Source organism: Gobio gobio (genome assembly GCF_949357685.1).
Source record: "Gobio gobio genome assembly, chromosome: 10".
Taxonomy (NCBI): Eukaryota; Metazoa; Chordata; class Actinopteri; order Cypriniformes; family Gobionidae; genus Gobio; species Gobio gobio.
The window spans coordinates 33,449,361-33,463,557 of record NC_137116.1 but is presented as its reverse complement, the minus strand read 5'-3'; the positions used below and the strand labels follow the sequence as shown (position 1 = coordinate 33,463,557).

Genomic DNA, 14,197 nt, shown 5'->3' with positions numbered 1-14,197 from the left:
GTTGAAAACCTTTTTTAACGATTCTTTCATGAACAGAAACTTCAAAAGAACAGCATTTATTTGAAATAGAAATCTTTTGTAGCACTGTACCTTCACTGTGATCTTTGATCAATAAATCCCAGCTGAATAAAAGTATTAATTTCTACCAAAAGAAATCCTTACCGACCCTAAACTTTTCAACGGTAGTGTATAATTAAATATCAAAAATAAATCTGATTTTGATTAAGCAAGCACTGAAGTTTCTGGCCCTATTTTGTTTCCTACTCATGAAATCCAAATTCTCCACACACCAAACCAGTGGCTGGTTTCACCAGAATCAACCACACAGCAACGGTTTCTAAGAAACTCTTAATGCTACCAATTAATGCGGCTACATGAAAAAACAATAAATAACAATAAACCCAAGGTCTTTTTAAATTGATCCACTCTGGAATGTCTGTGGCTGTCAGTGAGAAATGATTCCAGCAAGAGAACTCAAATCCACACCGACTCATTAGTGCACACGGCTCACAGAGATGATGTCATGTTAACTAAGGCCTGCAAAGATGCAGGTCAATCACCATCACACTTTAACACTCACATCACTAATGCAAATTTATACTCTGGATAAAGTTTACACAATCCTCACTCATTCTTACTAAATGTTAAGATCTATGGGCTCATTTCCCTGAAAAAGTCCAGAGATTCACACCAAGGTCACCACGAATGGAAACCAAATGATTCCAGACTTCGCGTTAAGAAAAGTAGCTTGGTCAAGACTAATTTTCAAACAGACTGCCAAACAATTCTCTGCTCAAGCATTACGCCATCACTGGGTAGACTGTCTGCAGAAACCTGGAAGAAGCCTGACTAATATTTCTTCATGATAAAATGGGGACACTGTTTTCTCACCATACTCATATAAACCCTAAAATGTGAGTCAAACGGTCCAATTTTTCCCATTTTTCAGGGTATATAGTCTTTTCATCTGACATTCCACAAGTAATGTGTCTTTGACCATGTGATGGAATTGGTTTCCAGTTTAATTAAATGTTCTTTTAATAAAAAATTTAATAAATTATTATTATTATTATTATTATTATCAGATACATTTTAAAGGTGTAGTGTGTAATATTTATGAGGATATATTTACAGAAATGCAATATAATATACAAAACTATGTTTCCAGTGGTGTATTAAGACCTCACATAATGAACCATTATGTTTTTATTACCTTAGAATGAGTAATTTCTATCTACACACACCGCGGATCCCCTTACAGTGAGGTCGCCATTTTGCGTCGTCATGTTTCTACAGTAGTCCTAAACGGACAAAGTGCTCTACAGAGCGGTTGCTACTCTCTGCTGTCTCAGATGACGACATATTTGTCCTGTGTCGGCCACTGTAGCTTCTCTATGCGCTTCGGAAGGGAGGGGTGAGCGATGGGCAGTTGCAATTTGCAAGCTCACTGCTAGATGTCACTAAAATGTACACAGTACACCTTTAAAGGTCCCATGGCATGGACTTTTTATTTTATTTTATAATGTATTCTGAGGTGTACTTATATTGTTAGAATAATTTTTACATTATAAATGTCATAATTTAGAAATAAAAGGCATTTTTTCTATACTGAGGTTTGCCCTCTGGCTGAATGCCCTATTTCAAGGGGCGTGTCTGCTGTGAGACTTCAGTAAAAATGCCCATTGTTGTGATTGGCTGACATCTTTGCATTTTAAATGAGTATTAGATCTTGTAGTTCACTTCTCATCAGTTCTCAGTCTCAGTTCAGTGAAGTGTTGTAGTTACTAGCATATACTTCAGGTTATTAGTTTATTTCTAGTCTGAGGGTTCTAGTATGCACATTTTAGAACAGACAGACGCGACGAGGATGTACAAAAACATTGACTCACAAGATAGAAAACACAAAAACACCGTTCTGTCGGGAGAGAGAGAAGCCGCAGCGTGGGCACGAATAATACAGTTCTGTGTGAACTTGAATAATTAGCTACACATCAGAAATCACTGATCACAGATCAGAAGGAACTGAAAAAACACTTCTGTTTTCATTTGTACATCCAAACACTGAGAAACTGCCAGCATTCACTCGTTCACTCATTCACCAGACAAACAAATATAGCGCTCACATGGGCGTGCCAAATTCTCTGGGCGGAGGAAAGGGAGGTAACCGTTCCTGTTATGATGTCATAACAGGAAAATTCAAGATCAGCTCGTCTGAGTTGTCATTTTCTCAAAGGCAGAGAAAGACAGCCAGAACTCTGTTTACACTGATCAAAAGCCACTTGGGGACAATATTCAGGCTAGGGGAACTCATATTAATGTTGAAAAACCTCATAAAATGAAAATTTCATGCCATGGGACCTTTAAGTCATCATATAGCCCCCTTGAAAGTTACCTGAGGCCCGGCCTCCTGATTTAGAACCACTGATCTAAGGGCATTTATTGCCTGGAAATGTGTTAAGCATTTTTGGGTAATAATCATCATTCTGTCAATGAATGAATACTCATATTCAGTATACAGGTTGATATGTTATAGGTAGTGCCTCTCTGTATATTCCTGAACCTGCCATACAACCATAGACCATGCTAAGATTACATATGCATACTAAACACTTATGTTCTAGATAACAGCTAACCTGCTAAATGCCCAAATGTAAATGTCACTGAACATTTTATCACACTGAAAACGTTCTACACAAAACCTGCAGTAAACTGTGAAGTGCCTTGGCAGACCTATTTTCATTATCTGTGGAAAAACGTCTCACTGATCCTGGTCCAAATCTATCATATCTGTTATGAGCGCCTTTCCATCTTCACATAAAATGTTAATTAAGGAAAGTACTGAGGGTCTGTAACTGCAGAGGATAAGCCCTGGTTAAAGTAACGGAAGAATGTGGAGCAAGATTGTGTGGGTACTGTGGTCTCTCTGTGTGTGTGTGTGTGTGTGTGTGTGTGTGTGTGTGTGTGTGTGTGTGTGTGTGTGTGTGTGTGTGTGTGTGTGTGTGTGTGTGTGTGTGTGTGTGTGTGTCATCAATGCACTGCTATAGTGCCACGTCACACTAATCTGTAGCACCAGAGAGCACATGAGATCAGTTCACAGCTGTGGGGCTCATGCGGCTTGATAAACACAAGCGGATGTGTATTCAGTTTCCATGGATATCTGTCTCACCTCAGGCTGTATCGCTTTGAATACAGGAGCATCCATCAAAGTGATCTGACTCTGCAAAATAAAAGCTACAATGTTAAACTGACAACAATTTCAAGCTTCAAAAGGATATCATAGCTCATTCAAAAACTAAAATTCTTTCATCATTTTTTCCAAGCCTGTATGACTTTTTTTCTTGTGTAGAACACAAAATGAGATGTTTAGCAGAACGTCCAAGCTGCTCTTTTCCATACAGTAAAAGCAGATGGATACCAGTGTCGGCCGTGGTCACCATTTGCTTTCATTGTATAGGAAAAAGTAAATAATAATCATTTTTGGGTGACATATTACATTAACATATTGAAAATGACACTGCACGGCACTTAAAATGTGCATTAAGTAATTTTTATTTACATACACGTTTATCTCATGTGAATGTACCGTTTTAAATATATTTTTAAAGTACTATACTGTAAGTACTATTGACTTTTTAGGTGGGATTTTTTTTGCTAACAATTTACAATAAGGTTTCATTAGTTAACATGAACTAAGAATTAACAATACAATACATTTATTAATCTTAGTTAAGGTTCATTGCAACATTTAATAATACATTATTAAAATCAAATGTTCTATTTGTTACAATAAGTTAATGCACTGTGAACTAACATGAACAATCAATGAACAGCTGAATTTTTATTAACTAACGTAACAAATGTATTGCTCATGGTTAGTTCATGTTAGTTAATACATTAACTAATGTTAACAAAAGATACCTTATTTTAAAGTGTTACCTTTTTTGCAGTGGGAAAAAGGTTACTTAATGCACCTTTAATAGAGCACAGTGGGTTTCTATAAAATAAAAAGAGTCATATCTAATGAATAGGTAATTAAATACTTGCCTTGAGCTGGCATATTATATTTATGACATGGAAAGTTGAAATTGAATAACTAGACCATTGAGCACTTAACGTCAGAGATGGAATTGACATGAATATGTGATGAAATGAATACATAAATAAAAAATAAAAAAAATGTATTGTCCTAGTCTCAAATCACCGCAGTTTCAGTGGCAATAAAATGAGATTGATATTTTAACTTGATTAAATCCTCATCTGTATCAAAGAAAAATAAAACCTATTTTCAACTAGTGTTAAAATTAACCAAACGTAATTATTATATAATTATATAGTATAATTACGTATTATTTTCCTACATCCCTTTACTCAAACCATATCTTACCTGGATTTTAAGTTTAATTTTAAATCAACATTCAACCTCAAAAAACACCAAAGCTTTGTGAAAGAAACAGATTGAAGTTTAGTTTTATATTAAGTGATACACTTCCTCACTGTATCGGTGTCAATTGTAGTCAAATGTGTAGGGCATTTAGCACCCCTAGTGGTCAATTCACATAGAAACTGCAGCAATTTGTACCTAGTAAGAAAAGGATGCATAGTCATGTTTTATTCTCATGAGACTAGGTACAAATATAAACATATAAACTTACAGCAAACTCCTCGGGTGTCACTTTGAGCATGTCAAACACCACCGCGTCAAAACTCTTGGCAGAGTCCAAGCTCCGTCCATCCAGGGACTCGGAACTACTGCTGTCCTGCAAAAAACAGCAGGAAGACAGTTAAGCAGGAAAGGGAGGACATAAAATCAGGGATGATATTTCATATTCATACACCTATAAAATCCATATGGACAAAGAGTCGTGGCCAGTTCCTGTGGACATTTAATCAGTTTAATTACCATTGTCCATTTGAATTACTTTATTCCATTTGATTATTCAGCCCAGATGGTAAAAGTGGATCAGAATGCAACCACATCACTTTATTAACAGGCAATGAGCCAATCCAGCCCATATTATAATTAAAGCCAGACAAAAATAGACCACATAACAAAGGCCTGAGAAGAAAAGATACAGTCACCATCAAAAGAATGATTTCTCCTCAGCAAATTATCCTGACAGATTCCCTTTGAAGTTTCCCCATTCCATCCAGTGTAATATCCGTACTGATGTAAAATCTCAGTTTTATCTTCTCAGTGTCTTATCTGTTATGTGTGCAACCTTAATTGCTGGAAGATTCGTTCATGCCCTTGTTTCTGGTAATTACTATTAACGCTGTACACTACCATTCATAAGTTTGGAGTCTGTATGATTTTTTCGGGGGGGGGGAGAAATTACTATTATTCAGCAAGTACGCATTAAATAAAATTGAAAAGTGACAGTAAAGACATCGGGCCCTATTTTAACGACCTGAGTGCATGGTCTGAAGCGCATGGAGCAGGTGCACTAAGGGCGTGTCCGAATCCAATTTTGCTAGTTTAACAATGAAAAAAAAAAACGGTCGGCACACCATGCGCATGGTCCAAAAGAGTTGTACCTAGTCTCTTAATGAGCCATGGGTGTGTTTTGGGCATAACGTACAATAAACCAATCAGAGTCTCATCTCCCATTCCCTTTAAAAGCCAGTTGCACTTGCACTATGGCGGATTCACTATTTACATGGCAGAATTTGCGAGCGGAAAGACTGAATGCTTCTTCAGAGAGGAATCCATTTATTTTTTAATGTTTAAAAATGTTTGTCGTCCCTGTGTGTGTAATAAGCAGAGTGTACGACCGTTGTGCACCCGCCTATAGGCGCACATTACTAACCCTTAGATAAAAAACAAAAAATACTGCGCTATTGACCTTAGACCAGGTTTTTGTTGATCAATGGCGCAGTCGTTTTCAGTTAGCAACAAAATAGCAACGCGCCAACAATGCGCCTGAACACACCTCATTTCAGACCATGGGTGCACAGATGGGCAGGAGTGCATTTGCTATTTAAACAATGTGGCGCTAGACGTGAAAATGATAACTTGCTGAAACTAGCAAAAAACACTTGCGTCGCGCCTGGCACCGGGTGTATGATAGGGCCCATCATGTTACAAAATGTTTCTATTTCAAATAAATGCTGTTCTTTTGAACATTCTATTCTATTCAAGAATCATGCTAAAAAAAAGCTGCTGAAAATGTAGCTTTGCCATCACAGGAAGAAATTACATTTTAAAATAGAAAAAAAAATAGAAAACATTTATTTTAAATTGTAATAATATTTCACAATTGTTTTGGGCAATAGGCCCAATCACAACTGCATCTAAACTCCTAATTGGCAGATTAATTTGGGCTAGATCAATCTGAAAAGGGTGTTGAAAAATGTATTAGCATGCCCCCCATCCCAGTGCAGAACAACCTCTGGCTTCATAGACATTTGTTTAACCTCTTACCTTATGAAACTGTGTCAGTTTGCGTCACAAAAATAAATGTGTCACATCTGCTGAACTATCGCTGACTTCCAGTTCACACAGCATGACACTTACATAACACTGTCTCACTGGAGCAGCATCCTGCAAGTGTGCAATGGATCAGCACTGATGGGCCAACAAGCTGCTATTTCTCTGATCTGATTCTTCTTAGCAAGCTAATATCATGTGATCTAACTTATGCGCTGTACACAGCACAATTAAGACCCAACAGCGCCCCCATTCAGAGTTGAACAATCACATGCAAGTCTCATTTTTATGTTTAGTTTAATGATTGACTTATTTACCAATATTTCTGATATTGAACCTGGCAATAAGACTGAATGAAATGAAATGCAATAAACAAAAAAAAAAGAGATAAAACTATATAAATCACAGCTATGTAAAAACAAGGTCGCCAGGTCAAAAGGAGAAAGCATGCAGTGTCATAAAAAAAACATACATTTCAGGACAGATGCTGTCATAGTTGAACTCTTTCTAAAATGAATGGGGTGTTTTTTAGTACCTGTGTGTGGCGAGAGGTGATGCTGACGCTGGCAGGAAGTCCATTCCTCCTGTACATGCTCTCAGTCAGAAGAGAAGACCCAGATCACAGCCGACCTCAGCTGCTCACCGCCACACACGACCTCTCAGCCATCCCTGGAACACCCATGCAGATGTTATGATACGGTGTTATGATTTAACACAGTATTACTCAGTTTGGGATCTACTCATTCTGAGGAGCAATGCATAATATAGCCAGAAGAGGGAGGACGTCACTACAAATGCAGCCTCTCTCCCCTCAACATGACTCCTGCATTTGCCCTACATTCAGTCAGCCAGCCATTTCATTTCCAACTGAGCCATATCCATATCATAGCCATATCATGAAAAAACCCTGCAGAGCTGCTCTCCTATGTACTATTGAATGAAATGTTTTAGTCTGTATGGCCAAATGCAGTCCAGAATTGAAGTGCGCAGGTAGACATTTTTTGCTTTGGTTGTGCTTCAGGACCCAGATTTTCAATTTGGCACAAAAGTAAACAAATATGTCATTTAAAAAAAGGTTTTAAATGTATTAATGTTACCCGAAAACACATAGGGCCAGCAATATGCTAAAATTAACAAAATGATGTATAGATTAAATAGACTATGTTTTGTGCAATCAACAGCAGAAACTAACATTATAGCCTGTTCAAACCACTGAGAGATTTGTAGACATGTTAAAGTTTTAATATTTGCATTTTATTTGTATTTATTTTTTATTATTATTTGCATTTAGCATTGTTTTCAGAACAGTACTGCAGAGGTGGGACCAAGTCATTGATTTGCAAGTCACAAGTCTCAAGTCTTTGCATTCAATTCTTGAGTCAAGTCCCATGTCAAGACAGTCCACATCCCTGCAGTACTGAAAAAGTATGGTAAATCAAGTATGGTACATCATCACCCTGGGGTTACTATTCACCTTTTTTGCTGCGGATCTGACACGTATCCTATTTTCTCACAACTCTTTACATTTATTTATGTTCACGTTTTAAGTCAATTAAGACTGTGCTTACAAGGATACTCGGCAAAACTGGAATTTTGAAGCGTTTTTGTCCGTTCAAGCGCGGAAGAGAACTCAATGTGGTGCTGGTGTGCTGTCTGAAGCAGTATTCTGTGCAAGCGTTTCGGGTGTTTGTTCGCCGGAATTCTTTTTTTGCGTCTTATTGTGCTTGAGTGGTTAAAAGGCACAATAATGTAAGATTTTTGGATTTAAAAATCCAAAAACCACAAGAACAGTGTTATATATTTTGTTGACTTGTGTACTTACATTGTCCCAAATGTTTCCAAGAATGTTTAAATCCAGAGAAATTAGCCATTTTAACCAGGACACTGACCGTGTCCAATGCGTCGCCTATCAATGACACCATACCCGCGTTACCCTCGATTTCCATAGAAACCATGGAAACACCAAAGACGCTTTAATATATTATGTGTTTTATTAGACAGGCTAGAAACTGTTTGGATACATTCATAGACATAAAACTAATTGTTATCCAGCTTAACACAGTTAGTCTTATTGTTTAAATCTCGTTTTCATGATTTACCACGAGTACCATGTTTTTACCATGCCTAATATCGAACTAGCTCACTGCAGTGTGCAACAAGTGTCTCATAGTAGCCACAGAGCGAACGCACAGAGTAGCATTATAACATAACTTTCAACACACTCAAATAATGTATGTAATATGATAAAACAGCGCTGCATTACCCCAGATGCGCATGACCGGAAGAAGCGGAAGTGGTTGTCTAAAGCCCTATTCGGACGGGATTAGTTTAACATGGGGAGGTGGGGGTAAAGTAATTTTACCTCTGGATGTTATTGGCCAATTCTCACGGGATAAGACATCTCAGTAAAACTAGCAGAAGTGGGAGGGGTACCTCGCTTTACGCACCACAGTAACCTCCTTGTCGTATGACGTTGCTTCCTGTTATCACATGAGCAAACACGCCAACAAGAAAAACGCGAAACTGGAGCAGGGAGGAAACGCTGTGTTTAATCTCGGAATATTAAAAAAATCTTAAATAACATTTTTATATTATATGAATATTAAAAAATATTCTAATGTAATGCTAAAAGAAGTGTTGTGCCTCTAATAAGTGCTTTCAATCTTCTTTTAGGTTTTAATGGTAAGCGGAAAATACTGCAGGTTTGCCACAGAGTTGTCCCACCACCTACAACGCAACCGAGTGTTGTTTGAAGTGGCTCCATTCTTGCAAAACAGTAAATGACAGTAAATGAGTAAATGAGTGAAATTTTACAGTACATTTTTACAGCGGGTCTATTAGAACGGGATTAGTATTACCCAAGGTCATTTTTCCGGACCTTTTTACAGAAGGTAAAAGTCTCCGTAATCTTTACTGACATTGTCCGTAATGATTACCGAGATGGCACATTCGGACGGGACTAAAATCACAGAGAACCTCTGGTAATAATTACTTTACCCCCACCTCCCCATGTTAAACTAATCCCGTCTGAATAGGGCTTAAGGCATAATAAAATCTCAGCGAAATCAAGCTGCCATTAAGGTACACCTTTGTTTTGAATAAGCGACCTCTAGCGGCGAACAATTACACATTGTGGCTTTAATAGCACTTGAATGAATGATAGCGTGATCATATACTGTAGCACAGCCAAAGGAGGACTGATAATTTTTAATGTTAAACTGAAAAAAAATCACAGCAAAATTAATTTTTGACAGCCCTACTCATTTCTTTTCAAAGGGGCATTATATCATACATTTTTTTATTTGTTCTAAAATTGATTTATAATGTTAGTCAATGTTTTGTTCAACATGTAGGTTTCAAGACCATTTAGTTTCAAAACAACTAACTAGTAAAATAACACCATAATAAAATGTGTAGATATTCATACCCATTTTGTTTTGCCAGATCTTTCACATGGCTAATATCTGCATGGTAGTGTTGGTGAAGGCCATCCCAAGCGGAAGTTCTTTAGGAATACTGAAAGAGAAAGAGAGATAACAGGAAGACTTAAGATTAAAATACATTTGGCAAATCATCAAGGTTGGTTTTCCCGGTTTCCTAGGCAAATACAACAAATGCAATTGTGAGGAATACATGTTTTTTTTTCTTCCTGACTTGTTACACAATTGCAAACGTGGATAAAATGTATTATAGTGTTTCAAAGTTAAATAGACCAGCCAGAGGTGTGGATACACTTGCTGTTTACCTGAGAGCAGCAGCATTTAACTAGCGTAATCGAGTGTGAAGAATTCAGTCAATACTGTTAACACAGTGTTTGGTGTCCACAGGCAAGCCTGCATTTGTTTATTTGGAATGTGAATGCCTAATGGCATTAATTAGACATATACTGCAGCTACACTATTGTTCAAAAGTGTGGGGTTGGTAAAGATCTCAATGTTTGTGAAAGAAGACTCTTGTGCTGACCAAGGCTTCGTTTTTGATCAAAAATATAGCAAAAACACTTCTATAATTAATTATTATTACAATTTAAAATAACTATTTTCTTTGTTAAAATATGTTGTCCCGATTTAGAAGCGCTCTAAATTTCCACATTGATTCTCGTAAGTGTTTACATTCCACTGAAAGCGTGAGTGCAGCGCTGCAACGGCTGGCTGATCAGATCACAGGCACGGAGCAACAACACCCAGACTCTGTTATTATTATTCTTGGTGACTTTAATAAAGTGAACCTCACACAAACTGCCAAAATACAGACAACACAATACATGCCCTACCATAGACCAAATATATTTTGGACCACTGCAACACCACAATAAAAGATGGATATCGCTCCATCCCTAGAGCAGCTTTAGGACTCTCTGATCACTGTCTGGTTCATCTCCTGATCTACAGGCAGAAACTTAAATCTGCCAAGCCTGTAGTAAGGACTGCAGAGAGATGGACCAACGAAGCAGAGCAGGAATTACCAGCCTGTTTTGAGTGCACTGATTGGAGTGTTTTTGAAGCTGCTTCTCACAGATTCTGTCACATCATACACCAGTTTCTGTAAGGAAATATGCATTTCTACCAGGACTTATTTAGCATACAACAACGACAAACCATGGTTCACAGTGAAACTCAGACAGATTTGTCAGGCCAAAGAAGATGCCTACAGGAATTGGGGACAAAATATTGTACAATCATGCCAAAAACACACTGACAAAAGAGATTAGAGTGACTAAGAGGAGCTACTCTAAAAAGCTGCAAAATAGGTTTTCAGCCAATGATCCTGCTTCAGTGTGGAATGACTCCACCCCCCCAACTCTGCAGGGAATCAATAAATGGCTGAATGAGTTTTACTGCAGATTTTAAAAACTCAGTCTCACACCCCACACTTTGACTGTCTCTCGGTGCAACCATGAACACCTCTAGCAGCCCCACTCTCCCCCCTGTGAAGAAGATGTGTTTCATGAAACCGATGACAAGGGCCCCGTTTACACCTGGTATTAAGATGCGTTTTGGTTGATCGGATCACAAGTAGACGAGGGAGACATTCCCGTTTACACCTGGTGTTTTAATCCGTCTCTTTTGTCCATTTTAACCACTTCTGTCCTGATTTCCTTGAGGGGAGTGTCGGTAAATGTACGGCTTTTCAGATCTTTCGATATAATGGATGAAATAAGCTAGGGGGATTTGCATATATATACAAGAAAGGAGACGACAGAAATACAGAGAGTAGCAGCTTTAGTTTCTGCTCTAATAGCCACAAGACCTCGCCAAACTTTCATCACTTTTGTTTTAATTATCGTGCACTGACTCATTCACTAAACGGAACGTGAGATACCTCACTTCATGTTATCAGAGAACCGGGGTTACGTCAGGGGTTAACGTTCTCTTTCAAACATTTGTTCGGTATCTCACTATGGGATATAGACAACTCCCGTATTGCCGATATGCTGACAAAGCAGACTAAGAAAGGCTGTGTAATTCTCTGAATCATAACTCCTGACAGAGGTGAAAACAGAATAATAAGAGGAATTCGCCCATTAATAAACTGCATTATACTAGGGCTGTAATCTCCCAGTCGATTAGTTGATTATTAGTCGATACGTTCTGACTCGACCAAAATTCTGATTGGTCGATTTTTTGCCGTGTTCATTTAATTTGTTTTGCCGCATTCATTTCATCAGGTGGAAAGCATTATTTGCTAATGGGGGTGTTTTCAGAGCACCCCTGTTTCACAGGTAACAGTCAGTCTTCAGAACACCCCCCTTGTTTTCACTTCTTTTGGATTAGCCCAACCCACTGGAGAAGAGAGACAGATTGAAGTAGGCTACTTTGCTGTATATTATTTATTTAATTGTGAGAGCGTTTTCCGAGTCAGTCCTCTTCTACCATGTCAACAAAGACATCAGCAGTGTGGCAGCATTTTTTTAAAATAGAAAATGGGAAAAAAGTCGAATGCAAATTTTGCAAGCAACAGTTTGCATATCACAGCTCGACGACAAACATGTCATATCACCTTAAAACGGTAAGCTAACTTGTCTGCGTTAGGTTGCCCCGTCTGTTTTGAGTAGGCTATATGAACATATCAGAGTTGACATATTTAGATGTTTTAGTGTAATACTCGTTTTTTAACTGCAGGTGCACCCATCCACAATTAAGGCATCCCCCTTTTATGGAACCCTTTTATTATTGTGCAAACTGCTAATTTATTTCTAGTATTATTTATTGGATTTAGGCACTTTATTATTTTATTTTTTATTTGGAGCCTATGCGCGATGCGCTGTGCCCACTGTTTGTATTAGTTTTGAGCCTATATGCGTTATTTTTTTCAGTTATGCACTTTATTTTGTTTCTGCTCTTGATCTGGCTTGTTTAATAAATATTCCTTTTTTATTAAAGTGGACGTTCCTTTTGTGTTTAAGAGTAAAAGCTTTAAGTTAATAGTCTATTCGTGTCTCAGCCGCGAAGCTGAGCTGAGCTCCTATGTTCGAGCTGCACAGAGCGGCTAAAATGATAGTGTCTGTCAGTTATTATAATACATATGACAAAAACAATTGGCTAAATTATGTTGCATATTCCTCAAAAGTTCTTGTGATGATATCACTAGTTGAAAAAAATTTGTTGGATAGAGATGCCTCTAAACAGAGCCCAGGACGTGGCCATGCCTCTAGTGGAGTGTGCTCATAGTCCTATTGGGGGCTCTAAATTCGCATTATTGTAACATAATACGATAGCCTCCACCACCGAGAGAGAAAGGCGTTGACGGGAGATAGGTTTTCCAATGTGAGAGTCAGCCCACGAGACAAATAGCTGAAATCTCTTACGAAGTGAGCGGGTTCTCTGAACATACAAATGCAGAGTACGCACCGGACATAAACTGTGTAACCTCTCCTCCTCTGGGGATTGAAAAGATGGTGGATGAAAAGCTAGCAGGTCCCCCGTTTGGACTGCACCAGCGTGATCAAACCCTTTGGGTACAAATGCAGGGTTAGTCTAAAAGTGACTTTTTGACCACCCATAGCGAACATCATAAATGAAGAGTGAACTGATAAAGCCTGTAGTTCACTCACCCTTTTTTGCTGTAGTGAGAGCAAGTAACAGAGCCGTCTTTAAAGCAAGTAGCTTCAAGGCAATTTTATCAATGGGCTCGAAAGGGGCTTTCGAGAGCATGTTCAAAACCACGGACAAGTCCCAGGGCAGGACCAGCGGCTTCGATACTGGATGTAACCGACGTGCTCCTCTCATAAATCGGCAGACGAGAGGGTGCTGGCCGATAGTACCTGAGTTAAGACCCACATGACATGCCGAGATAGCAGACTGATAAACCTTTAACGTACGTAAAGCAACTCGTCTGGCCATTCGTGGGCTAGAGTATCCACACCCAACAATGCATCGTTGCCGACCAGAGAGAAGAACCAGGGACATTGCGCGTCTTCATTGAAAGAGGGAGAGGCAGCTGAGAAATTTCTTGATGCATTCCTCTTATAGGAATTCCTCTTAATATGTATCGCTCTCTGCTTGTCGCGGGGATGGTGTGCAGATGAGCAAATAGTCCAGATAAGATGAGACTCTGACTCCTCCGTTCCTTAAAGGCATCAGAGCCGCTTCCACACACTTGGTAAAAACTCTGGGCGCTAAAGCAAGGCCAAAGGGGATTTTAATATACTTGTATGCTGTGCCCTGATAAGCAAACCTCAGATATTTCCTGTGAGCTGTGAAAATATGCATCCTGGAAGTCCACAGAGGTGAACCAATCCCCTTGACAAATACATTGTTTGTTGAGGAT

The 14,197-nt window shown here is 38.6% G+C and overlaps 1 protein-coding gene across 1 annotated transcript in view; it reads right to left on the bottom strand.

The window, feature by feature from the left end:
* Positions 1-14,197, bottom strand: part of ralgps1 (Ral GEF with PH domain and SH3 binding motif 1) — a 167,400-nt gene that overhangs the window by 139,773 nt on the left and 13,430 nt on the right. The window contains exons 2-5 of the mRNA XM_079827087.1: positions 9,855-9,943; positions 6,963-7,096; positions 4,653-4,757; positions 3,167-3,217 (exon numbers count right to left, since the gene is read on the bottom strand). Of these exons, the coding sequence (XP_079683213.1) occupies positions 3,167-3,217; positions 4,653-4,757; positions 6,963-7,019 (213 nt within the window). The 5' untranslated portion in view covers positions 7,020-7,096; positions 9,855-9,943. The remainder of the gene's footprint in view (positions 1-3,166; positions 3,218-4,652; positions 4,758-6,962; positions 7,097-9,854; positions 9,944-14,197) is intronic.